At 47.0% G+C, this 12,490-nt stretch overlaps 1 protein-coding gene across 3 annotated transcripts in view; it reads left to right on the top strand.

Annotated features, from left to right (window-relative positions):
* The first annotated feature begins 8,881 nt into the window (after window positions 1-8,881).
* The window catches only part of LOC140203498 (glucagon-like peptide 1 receptor), a 45,906-nt gene continuing 42,297 nt past the window's right edge, over window positions 8,882-12,490 (top strand). For all 3 annotated transcript variants that reach the window (XM_072269580.1, XM_072269581.1, XM_072269584.1), the window contains exon 1: window positions 8,882-8,999. In XM_072269580.1, coding sequence (XP_072125681.1) covers window positions 8,916-8,999 — 84 coding nt within the window. In that variant the 5' untranslated portion in view covers window positions 8,882-8,915. The remainder of the gene's footprint in view (window positions 9,000-12,490) is intronic.

Consider the following 12,490-nt stretch of genomic DNA (forward strand, 5'->3'; position numbering starts at 1 on the left):
ATGACCCCTACCGCTCTATTTTCACCATGGATGTCCAGTCTCTATATACTTCCATCCCCCATCAGGAAGGTCTCAAAGCTCCCTGCTTCTTTTTGGATTCCAGACTTAACCAGTTCCCCTCTACCACCACTCTGCTCTGTCTAGTGGAATTAGTCCTTACTCTCAATAATTTTTCCTTTGGCTCTTTCCACTTCCTCCAAACTAAAGGTGTAGCCATGGGCACCTGTATGGGTCCTGGCTATGCCTGCCTTTTCGTTGGCTTTGTGGAGCAATCTATGTTCCAAACCTATGCTGGTATCTGTCCCCCACTTTTCCTTTGCTACATCGACAACTGCATTGGCGCTGCTTCCTGTGCTGCTTCCTTCAATAACTTTGCCTCCAACTTTCACCCTGCCCTCAAGTTTACCTGGTCCATTTCCGACACCTCCCTCCCCTTTCCGGATCTTTCTGTCTCTGTCTCTGGAGACAGCTTATCTGCTGATGTCTACTATAAGCCTACTGACTCTCACAGCTACCTGGACTATTCTTCTTCCTCACCTTGTCTCTTGCAAAGATGCCATCCCCTTCTCGCAATTCCTCCGTCTCCGCCGCATCTGCTCTCAGGATGAGGCTTTTCATTCCAGGACGAAGAAGATGTCCTACTTTTTTAAAGAAAGGGGCTTCTCATCTTCCACCATCAACTCTGCTCTCAAACACATCTCTCCCATTTCACGCACATCTGCTCTTACTCCATCCTCCCGCCACTCCACTAGGAATAGGGTTCCCCTTGTCCTCACCTACCGCCCCACCAGCCTCCGGGTCCAACATATAATTCTCCGTAACTTCCGCCACCTCCAATGGGATCCCACCACCAAGCACATCTTTCCCTCCCCCCCTCTCTGCTTTCTGCAGGGATCGCTCCCGACGCGATTCCCTTGTCCATTTGTCCCCCTCATCCCTCCCCACCGATCTCCCTCCCGGCACTTATCCATGTAAGTGGAACAAGTGCTACACATGCCCTTACACTTCCTCCCTTACCACCATTCAGGGCCCCAGACAGTCCTTCCAGGTGAGGCGACACTTCACCTGTGAGTCGGCTGGGGTGATATACTGCATCCGGTGCTCCCGATATGGCCTTCTATATATTGGCGAGACCCGACGCAGACTGGGAGATTGTTTCGTTGAACACCTATGCTCTATCCGCCAGAGAAAGCAGGATCTCCCAGTGAGTGGCCACACATTTTAATTCCACATCCCATTCCCATTCCCATTCTGACATGTCTATCCACGGCCTCCTCTACTGTAAAGATGAAGCCATACTCAGGTTGGAGGAACAACACCTTATATTCCGTCTGGGTAGCCTCCAACCTGATGGCATGAACATTGACTTCTCAAACTTCCGCTAATGCCCCACCTCCCCCTCGTACACCATCCATTATTTATTTATATACACACATTCTTTTTTTCCCTCTGTCCCTGTCACTACACCCCTTGCCCATCCTCTGGGTTCCCCCCCCCCCGCTTTTCTTTCTCCCTGGGCCTCCTGTCCCATGATCCTCTCATATCCCTTTTGCCAATCACCTGTCCAGCTCTTGGCTCCATCCCTCCCCCTTCTGTCTTCTCCTATCATTTCGGATCTCCTCCTCCCCCTCCCACTTTCAAATCTCTTACTATCTCTTCTTTCAGTTAGTCCTGACGAAGGGTCTCGGCCCAAAACGTCGACCGTACCTCTTCCTAGAGATGCTGCCTAGCCTGCTGCGTTCACCTGCAACTTTGATGTGTGTTGCTTGAAATTCCAGCATCTGCAGAATTCCTCGTGTTTACAGAAATGAACAGTTGTTTTGGGCCTAGTCCTTTCTTCAAGAGTGGAAAGGAAGGGGGAGGATGCCAGAATTAAAAAAGAGCAAAACCCAAGAAACAAAATAATGGGGAAGTGTACATGGGTTCATTGTTCATTCAGAAATCGGATGAGAAATTGGATGTTTGGTGGCAGCAGTACAGTGCAAAAACAAAAATTAGCCAAAAATTACAAAGTACATGGTGGAAAAATGGTACAATATGTTGAAAAAGGTCAGCTGGAAATACTCAGCAGGTCAGCCTGGTCAAAGGCTCTGCATCTGAACTGAGGAGACAAACAGAGGTGGGTGAGGGAGTCTCTGGATAAACCTAAGACTTTTATGTCTTTGCACTGTGGTGCTGCTGCAGAACGACAACATTCACAACACACAGACTGGTGACACAATTCCTATGTGAGCAGCTTCATTCTCCTCGGAGTGCACATCCCGCACAATCGCTCATGGTTCCAGAACACATGGAAATCTCACTGAAGCCTCTGCTTTCCAAGGAGGCTGAAGAGAACTGGATGATGCACATCTATACTCACGCCATTCGAGAGGTGTGTAGTAGAGAGCATCACGGCATGGTACAGAAACTGCACTGTGGCGGTCGGGAAGGCTCTGCAATGGATAGTCAAAACTGTCCAATCCGTCACTGGCACCAGCCTACGCATCCTCAAGGGCATAGCTACAAATAGATACTGGAAAAGGGCCAGTGATATCATGAAGGATCCCACCCACCCTGCTCATGGACTCTTTGTATCCCTGAAATGAGGGAGGAGGCTACACCAGGACCACCAGACTCAAAACAGTTACTTTCCCCAAGCAGTAAGACTGATCAACACCTTCACCCACTAACCCACCCCACCGCACTCCGACCACCACTACTTTATCATTTCCTGTCAGATTCACCTTACGTGCAGACACTCCTGTGCCTAGCTTAACTTTATAGATATACAATCAATCTCTGTATATCAGCCAGCTTATGTATTTATATTTATGCTGTTTTTTTAAAAGTGTGTTCTTTATCTTAGTGTGTGTGTTTTTTGTGTGATGCATCAGGTTTGGAGTAACAATTATTTCATTCTCCTTTACACTTGTGTACTGGAAGTAATATTAAACAATCTTGAATCATGAATTCTCCTGTGATGTCTGAACATACAATCTGTGATGCTGTAGGCACATCGCAATAACCCCAGTCACTGGCTGAAAACCAAAGAAAAGACACTGGAATTCTGAAATTAAAAAATGCTGGAAACACTTAGCAGGTTGGGCAGTATCTGTGGGGAGAGAAACTGAGTCTATGTATCGGGTGATCCACCTGTCATCAGTGTGTGTGTCAATATGTTTGTGAGTCAGTATGTGTATGTGTGCGTGTCCGTGTGTATCTCAGTGTGTGTATGTTCTTATGCATGTCTGTCTGTATGTCAGTATGTCTCAGTGAGTGTGTGTGTACGTCTGTGTGTGAGTATAAGACCATGAGATATAAGAGCAGAATTAGGCCATTTAGCCCATCGAGACTGCTCCACATTTCATCAAGGCTGATCCAATTTTTCTCTCAACCCCAATCTCCTGCCTTTTCCCCAGATCCCTTCATGCCCTGACCAATTAAGAATCTATCAAACTCTCTTAAATAGACATAAAAACTTGGCCTACACAGCTGCCTTTGACGAATAATTCCACAGTATCACCACTCTCTGGCCAAAGAAATTCCTCCTCATCTCTGTTCTAAAAGAACACCCCTCTATTCTGAGGCTGTGTCCTCTGGTCTTAGACTCTCCCACCATAGGAAACATCCTCTCCACATCCACTCTATCAAGGCCTTTCACCATTGGATACGGTTCAATGAGGTCACCCCTCATTTCAGTGAATACAGGCCCAGAGCCATCAAACACTCTTCATATGACAAGCCATTCAATCCTGGAATCATTTTTGTGAGCCTTCTTTGAACCCTCTCCGGTTTCAGCACGTCCTTTCTAAGATAACAGGCCCAAACCTGCTCACCATATTCCACATGAGGCCCCACCAGTGCTTTATAAAGTTTCAACTTTACATTCTTGCTTTTGTATTCTAGTCCTCTTGAAATGAATGGCATTTACCTTCCTCACCATAGACTCACCCCAAGTCCCTAAGCACCTTAGTTTTTTTTATTTTCTCTCCATTTAGAAAATAGTCAACCCTTTTATTTTTTATACCAAAGTGCATAACCATACACTTCCTGACACTGTATTTCATCTGCCATTTCTTTGCCTATTCTGCTAATCTGTCTAAGTCCTTCTGTAGCCTCTCTACTTCTTCAAAACTACCTGCCCCTCCACCTATCTTCATAATGTCTGCAAACTTTGTAACAAAGCCATCAATTCCATCATTGAAATATAACGTAAAAATAATCAGTCCCAACGCCTCTAGTCACTGGCAACTCACCAGGAAAGGTTCCCTTTATTCCCATTCTTTGCCTCCTGACAATCAGCCGCTGCTTTATCCATGCTAGAACCTTCCCTGTAATACCATGGGTACCCACCTTCCTAAGCAGCCTCGTGTGGCACCTTGTCAAAGGCCTTCTGAAGATACAAGTACACAACATCAACCGATTCTCCTTTGTTTTTCCTATGTGTGTATGTGGGCATTTGTGTGGATCTGACTGTGAATGTGTGTATGTGTCTGTCTGTGTGATGCCTGTCATCAGTCTGGCAAACAGGTGTCAAACCTGAAAGGTTAACTCTCCTCAGGATTGCTTTTCCCATTCGCTGCCCGACCCATTGGGTATTGCCAGTAACGTAGACATAGAAACCTAGAAAACATACAGCACAATACAGGCCCTTTGGCCCACAAAGCTGTGCCGAACACGTACTTACCTTAGAACTACCTAGGCTTTACCTATAGCCCTCTATTTTTCTAAGCTCCATGTATCCGTCCAGGAGTCTCTTAAAAGACCCTATTGTTTCTGCCTCCACCACCGCCACCGGCAGCCCATTCCGCACACTCACCACCCTCTGCATAAAAAACTTACCCCTGACATCTCCTCTGTACCTTCTTCCAAGCACCTTAAAACTGTGCCTCCTCGTGTTAGCCATTTCAACCCTGTGGAAAAGCCTCTGACTATCCACACGATCAATGCCTCTTATTATCTTGTACACCTCTATCAGGTCACCTCTCATCCTCCGTTGCTCCAAGGAGAAAAGGCCGAGTTCACTCAACCTATTCTCATAAGGCATGCTCCCCAATCCAGGCAACATCCTTGTAAATCTCCTCTGCATCCTCTCTAAGGTTTCCACATCCTTCCTGTAGTGAGGCGACCAGAACTGAGCACAGTGCTCCAAGTGCGGTCTGACCAGGGTCCTATGCAGCTGCAACGTTACCTCTCGGCTCCTAAACTCAATCCCATGATTGATGAAGGCCAATGCACCGTACACCTTCCTAACCACAGAGTCAACCTGTGTAGGAGCTTTGAGTGTCTGATGGACTCGGACCCCAAGATCCTTCTGATCTTCCACACTGCTAAGAGTCCTACTTAATACTATATTCTGCCATCATATTTGACCTACCAAAATAAACCACCTCACACTTATCTGGGTTGAACTCCATCTGCCACTTCTCAGCCCAGTTTTGCATCCTATCAATGTTCCGTTATAACCTCTGACAGCCCTCCGCACTATCCACAACACCCCCAACCTTTGTGTCATCAGCAAATTTACTAACCCATCCTTCCACTTCTTCATCTAGGTCATTTATAAAACTCACAAAGAGCAGGGGGTCCCAGAACAGATCCCTGAGGCGCACCACTGGTCACCAACCTCCATGCAGAATATGACCCCTCTACACCCACTCTTTGCCTTCTGTGGGCAAGCCAGTTCTGGATCCATAAAGCAATGTCCCCTTGGATCCCATGCCTCCTTACTTTCTCAATAAGCCTTGCATGGGGTACCTTATCAAATGCCTTGCTGAAATCCATATACACTACATCTACAGCTCTACCTTCATCAATGTGTTTTATCACATCCTCAAAAAATTTTCAATCAGGCTCGTAAGGCATAACCTGCCTTTGACAAAGCCATGCTGACTACTCCTAATCATATTATGCCTCTCCAAATGTTCATAAATCCTGCCTCTCAGGATCTTCTCCATCAATTTACCAACCACTGAAGTAAGACTCATTGGCCTATAATTTCCTGGGCTATCCCTACTCCCTTTTTTGAATAAGGGAACAACATTCTCAACCCTCCAATCCTCCAGAACCTCTCCCATCCTCATTGATAATGCAAAGATCATTGCCAGAGGCTCAGCAATCTCCTCCCTCGCTTCCCACAGTAGCCTGGGGTACATCCCGACCGGTCCCAGTGACTTACCCAACTTGATGCCTTCCAAAACCTCCAGCACATCCTCTTCCTTAATATCTACATGCTCAAGCTTTTCAGTCCACTGCAAGTCATCCCTACAATCTTTTAGAAACATAGAAAACCTACAGAACAATACAGGCCCTTCAGCCCACAAAGTTGTGCCAAACACTTCCCTACTTTAGAAATTACTAGGGTTACCCAAAGCCCTCTATTTTTCTAAGCTCCATGTACCTGTCCAAAAGTCTCTTAAAAGACGCTATTGTATCTGCCTCCACCACCGTTGCCGGTAGCTCATTCCACCACTCACCACCCTCTGCGTAAAAAACTTATCCCTGACATCTCCTCTGTACCTACTTCCAAGCGCCTTAAAACTGTGCCCTCTCGTGCCAGCCATTCCAGCCTGGGAAAAAGCCTCTAGCCACACAATCAATGCCTCTTATACAACTCTGTCAGGTCACCTCTCATCCTCCGTCGCCAAGATCCTTTTCTGTAGTGAATTCTGAAGCAAAGTATTCATTAGGTACCTCCGCTATTTCCTCCGGTTCCATACACACTTTTCCACTGTCACACTTGATTGGTCCTATTCTCTCAGGTCTTATCCTCTTGCTCTTCACGTACTTGTGGAATGTCTTGGGGTTTTCCTTAATCCTGTCCGCCAAGGCCTTCTCATGGCCCCTTCTGGATCTCCCAATTTCATTCTTAAACTCCTCCCTGCTAGCCTTATAATCTCCTAGATTCCAACCATTACCTAGTTTTTTGAACCTTTCGTAAGCTCTCCTTGGCTAGATTTACAACAGCCTTTGTACACCATGGATCTTGTACCCTACCATCCTTTCCATGTCTCATTGGAACATATCTACTCAGAACCCCACGCAAATATCCCCTGAACATTTGCCACATTTCTTCATATGTTTTCCTGAGAACATCTGTTTCCAATTTATGCTTCCAAGTTCCTGCCTGATAGCCTCATATTTCCTCTTACCCCAATTAAACTTTCTCCAAACTTGTCTGTTCCTATCTCTATCCAATGCTATGGTAAAAGAGATAGAATTGTGATCACTATCTCCAAAATAGACAATAGGTGCAGGAGTAGGCCATTCAGCCCTTCGAGCCAGAACCACCATTCACTGTGATCATGGCTGATCATCCACAATCAGTACCCTTTTCCTGCCTTCTCCCATATCCTCTCACTCTGCTACCTTTAAGAGCTCTATCTAACTCTTTCTTGAAAGAATCCAGAGAATTGTCCTCCACTGCCTTCAGAGGCAGAGCATTCCACAGAACCACAAACCTCTGTGTGAAAAAGTTTTTCCTCAACTCCATTCTAAATGGCCTATCCCTTATTCTTAAACTGTGGCCTCTGGTTCTGGACTCCCCCAACATCGGGAACACGTTTCCTGCCTCTAGCGTGTCCAATCCCTTAATAATCTTATATGTTTCAATCAGATCCCCTCTCATCCTTCTAAATTCCAGCGTATACAACCCCAGTTGCTCCAATCTTTCAACATATTACATTCCCGTCATCCTGGGAATTAACCTTGTGAACCTACGCTGCACTCCCTCAATAGCTAGAATGCCCTTCCTCAAATTTGGAGACCAAAACTGTCCACAATACTCCAGGTGTGGTCTCACCAGGGCCCTGTACAACTGCAGAAGGACCTCTTTGCTCCTATACTCAACTCCCCTTGTTAAGAAGGTCAACATGCCATTAGCTTTCTTCACTGCCTGCTGTACCTGCATGCTTACTTTCAGTGACTGATGAACAAGGACACTTCTGAGAGATCTGACATCTGACCAGGTTCATTTCCCAATACCAGTTCAAGTACAGCCTCTCCTCTTGTAGCTTACCTACATATTGTGTCAAGAAACCTTCCTGAACACACCTAACAAACTCCACTCCATCTAAATCCCTCACTCTAGGGAGACGCCAATCAATATTTGGAAAATTAAAATCTCCCACCATGACAACCCTGTTACTATTACTCCTTTCCAGAATCTGTCTTCCTATCTGCTCCTCGACGTCCCAGTTACTATTGGGTGGTCTATTAAAAAAAAACACCTGGTAGAGTTATTGACCCCTTCCTATTCCTAACTTCCACCCACAGTGACCCCGTAGACAATCCCTCCATGACTTCCTCCTTTCCTGTAGCCGTGACACTATCTCTGATCAACAGTGCCACGCCCCCACCTCTTTTGCCTCCCTCCCTGTCCTTTCTGAAACATCTAAAGCCTGGCACTCGAAGTAACCATTCCTGCCCCTGAGCCATCCAAGTCTCTGTAATGGCCACAACATCATTGCTCCCTTTATTCACAATACTCCTCGCATTAAAATAGACACATCTCAAACCAACGGTCTGAGTGCGTCCCTTCTCTATCACCTGCCTATCCTCCCTTTCGCACTGTCTCCAAGCTTCCTCTATTTTGTGAGCCAACCTCCCTTTCCTCTGTCACTTCAGTTCGGTTCCCACCCCCCAGCAATTCTAGTTTAGACTCTCCCCATAGACTTAGCAAACCTTCCCGCCAAGATATTGGTTTGGTCCCCCTGGGGTTCAAGTGCAACCCGTCCCTTTTTAAGGAATGAGGTCTCGGTGACCATTTGTCTGTCCCCTGGCCCACGTTGTGCACCATTCTGGGACAGAGCGGCTATGGAGTGGCGGCAGGTAGCTTGGGGCGGGTCTTCGGCGCCAGTGTGATCGGAGCCGCCTCCCGCTCATGGGGTGTGGTGAGAGCTCGCCCGCCTTGCGGCAGCGAACTAACCAAGACCATGTCCGGGACGCGCCGGCATCTGCTGGACCTCGCCAAGCTGTCGGCATTCGCTCTCTTAACTCTGACTGCCACCCCTGAGGAGGTGAGAGGGAGGAACATTCGCGCATCCGCCCGGGGACCCGGTGTTGGTACCTGAAGCTGCGAATCGCTGATCAACTTTGGTGGCGAAGTTTTTATTCGCGGAAAGTTTGGCTTGTAGACTTCAGACGCCGGAGAATTCCGATTTGGATTTAAATCTGTTAACGCTGAGAATTTGGGCGTCGGTGGGTTACAGTGCGAGGGTCCAATGTCGCCCCATTGCCAGGGCGCTTCTCGCAGAGACAGCCGAACCGCGGTCGCTCTTCGCGCTCCTGTTTGATGGGACCTCGCTTGAGCTTCAGCCGAGAACAAGTGGGCACTCGGATCGTGGGGAGAGCCCGTTCAGATGGTCAGCACTGGTTTCGTGCCCATCCCAGTTTCGCAGGTGTAAATCTGACCGCCTGGATCCGTCACGGAAACGGCGGGCTCTTCATCCCCAAGCTCGGCAGGGGTGGGGTTGGCTTGGTGTTCCAGTCCGGGCCACGGACAACGCTGGGTTTCGTGGGTTTTACTCGCGTGCCGGCCACATCATCCACCGGGATAACCCCCGGGGGGGGGGGGGACCCAACATTAGTGGGCGCAGGTTTATTGGAAAGATTAAACACAAAATACTCTGCAGATGCTGGGGTCGGGTCAAAGCAACATTCACAACACGATGGAGGAACTCAGCAGGTCGGGCAGCATCCGTGGAAACGATCTGTCCACGTTTCGTGCCGGAATCCTTCCGGAGTTCCTCCAGCGTGCTGTGAGTGTTGCTTATTGGAAAGATTAAAGTGCCGTGTTACTCACAGAGGACGGTGGGCCGTAATACAGGTGTAATTACGACGATTAAAAGACATTTGCGCAGGTACATGGGGTGGGGTCAAATCCGGGCAAATTGGACTGGCACAGTAGCGTACGGTTAGCACGACCTTGTTACTGCTCGGCCTGACGGAGTTGGAAGTTCAGTTCCAACGTATAACAGCAGGTATAACTACAACGTTTAAAGGACACTTGGGAAAGTATGCTGAGAGGAAACGTTACGCTCGGGTGGGCCAAATGCGGGCAAATGGGGCTCGTTCAGATAGGTACATTGGTTAGAATGGACCGGTTGGCTCTATGAAAACAAAATCATCCTCGTTCAGTTGGTGGGCGCGGGAGCCTGGTCCACACGATACTGGTTCACAGCCAATCTGCTGAGAGATTTGTTTAGAAAGGGGACAGTTCAGAAACAAAAGTACAGATTCTAGAAACAAACTTGTGCAAACACTCGGCAGCATCTGCAGAAATAGGAAGAGTTAATACTTCAAGTCCTGTCATAATGAAGGGTCTTTAACTTGAAACATTGATTCTGTGTCTATCTCCGCAGTTGCTGACTGACCCGCTTTGTGTTTCCAGTACGTTCTATTCCTGGTGTTATGTTGGCAGGAAATCTGCGAGGGAGAGTTTGTAAATGGAAAAGCCGTTCCGCGCTCTCGACCTCGGGGGTCCAGGTGCGCTGCTACAAGTAGTCATCATTTCCTTGGTTGCAGTGAATGGCCACGGAGCGTCGCAAAACCGCCTTCCAGGCTGTTGGATCTCACTGTAGATCTATCCGCCCAGTCCGCTAGAGCTGAACTGGCATGCTAGGACAGGCCTGTCCCTATCTCACTGGGGTGTAAGGCCCTCCGGTTACCCTCGCCTGGTTTAGCCCGCTTGATTTGGAAAGGGTGCAGGGCGCAGGGTTTCAGACTTCCAGATTATTGTGATCTCTTCTGGGGAAGGTATGACCTGTTCAAAAAGGAAGGGTTACACCTGAGCCCGAGGGGGAGGGCTGCAATATCTTTGAGGGCAGGTTTGTTAGAGCTGGTCGGGAGGATATCAACTAATTTAGGGGAGGGATGGGAACTGGAGCGATAGTGTTGATGATGGGACTGCTTATATACAAGTCCGTGCATTGTATAGTGAGTCTGTGAGGAAGGACAGGCAGATTATTGGAAAGAATTGCTGTCAGCGGTCTGAGCTGAAATGTAACATGGAGGGCAAAATCGAAAAGGGTGATGAATACAGGACTGAAGGTGTTATGTTTGAATGCACACAGTATATGGAATAAGGTAGTACAGTTAGAGACTGACAGGTGTGTTGTGGCTGAAAGAAGATTATAGTTGTGAGCATTCAAGGATACATCTTATATGGAAAGGACAGGCAGGTAGGCAGAGGGGCGGGATTGCTCTGTTGATAAAATATGAAACCAAATCCTTAAAAAGAGGAGACATAGGATCAGAGGATGTAGAATCCTTGAGGATAGAGTTAATAAACCACAATGGTAAAAGGACACTGATAGATGTTATATGCAGGCGTCTTAACAGAAGACATGATATAAATTGCAACGGGAGATAGAAAAGGCATGTAAGGAAGGCAATGTTATGATACTCATGAGGAATTTCAATATGCAGGAAGACTGGGAGAATCAGGTTGGTCCTGGATCCCAAGAGGGGGAATTTGTAGAACCGCCTACAAGATGGCTTTAATCAGCTTGTGGTTGAGCCCACTATGGGATCAACTCTTCTGGATTGTGTGTTGTGTAATGAACCAGATTTGAATAGTGAGCTTAAGGTAACGGAACTCTTAGGATGTAATGATCATAATATGATAGAATTTACCCTGCAATTTGAGCGGGAGAAGATAAAATCAGAGGAGAGAAGATGAGGGATTACATCAGAGAGGAGCTTACCACGTTGACTGGAAGGGGACACTATTAGGAACGATGACAGACCAGCATGACTGGAGTTTCTGTAGCGCATTTAGGTGCGAGATAAATTCATCCCAAAGATGAAGAAATATTCTAAAGGGAGGATGAGGCAACCATGGGTGAGAGGGTAAGTCAAAGCAAAACAGAGAGTATATAATGTAACAAAAATAATGGGAAGTTCGAGGGTTGGGAAGCTTTTAAAAACCAACTGAAGGCCACTAAAAAGCCATAAGGAGAGAAAAGATGAAATATGAAGGTAATTTAGCCAATAATATCAAAAGGGATATCAAATCTTTTTTTACAGATTTATAAAGAGTAAAAGAGGTGAGAGTGGATATTGGACCACTGGAAAAATTACACTGTGGAAGTAGTAATGGGGGACAAAGAAATGGCGAATGAACTGAACAAGGATTTTGCATCAGTCTTCACTAATGCAAGAAATTCGGGAGTGTCAGAGGACAGAAATGAGTGCAGTTGCTATTGCCAAGGGGAAAGCACTTGGGAAGCTGAAAGGTCTGAAGGTAGATAATCACCTGGACCTCACGGACTACACCCCAGGATTCTGAAAGAGGTAGCTGCAGAAATTGTGGAGGCATTAGTAATAATCTTTGAAGAATCACTTTGGAATGCTCTTGGAGGACTGGGAAATTGTAAATATCACTATATTCTTTAAGGGAGGAGGCAGAAGAAAAGGAAACTGTAGTCCAGATAACCTGACCAGTGGTTGGGAAGATGATGGGCTCCATTATTAAGGGTGATGTATTGGGGCAGTTGGAAGCACATGA

The sequence above is a fragment of the Mobula birostris genome, chromosome 9 (assembly GCF_030028105.1).
Source record: "Mobula birostris isolate sMobBir1 chromosome 9, sMobBir1.hap1, whole genome shotgun sequence".
Classification (NCBI taxonomy): Eukaryota; Metazoa; Chordata; class Chondrichthyes; order Myliobatiformes; family Myliobatidae; genus Mobula; species Mobula birostris.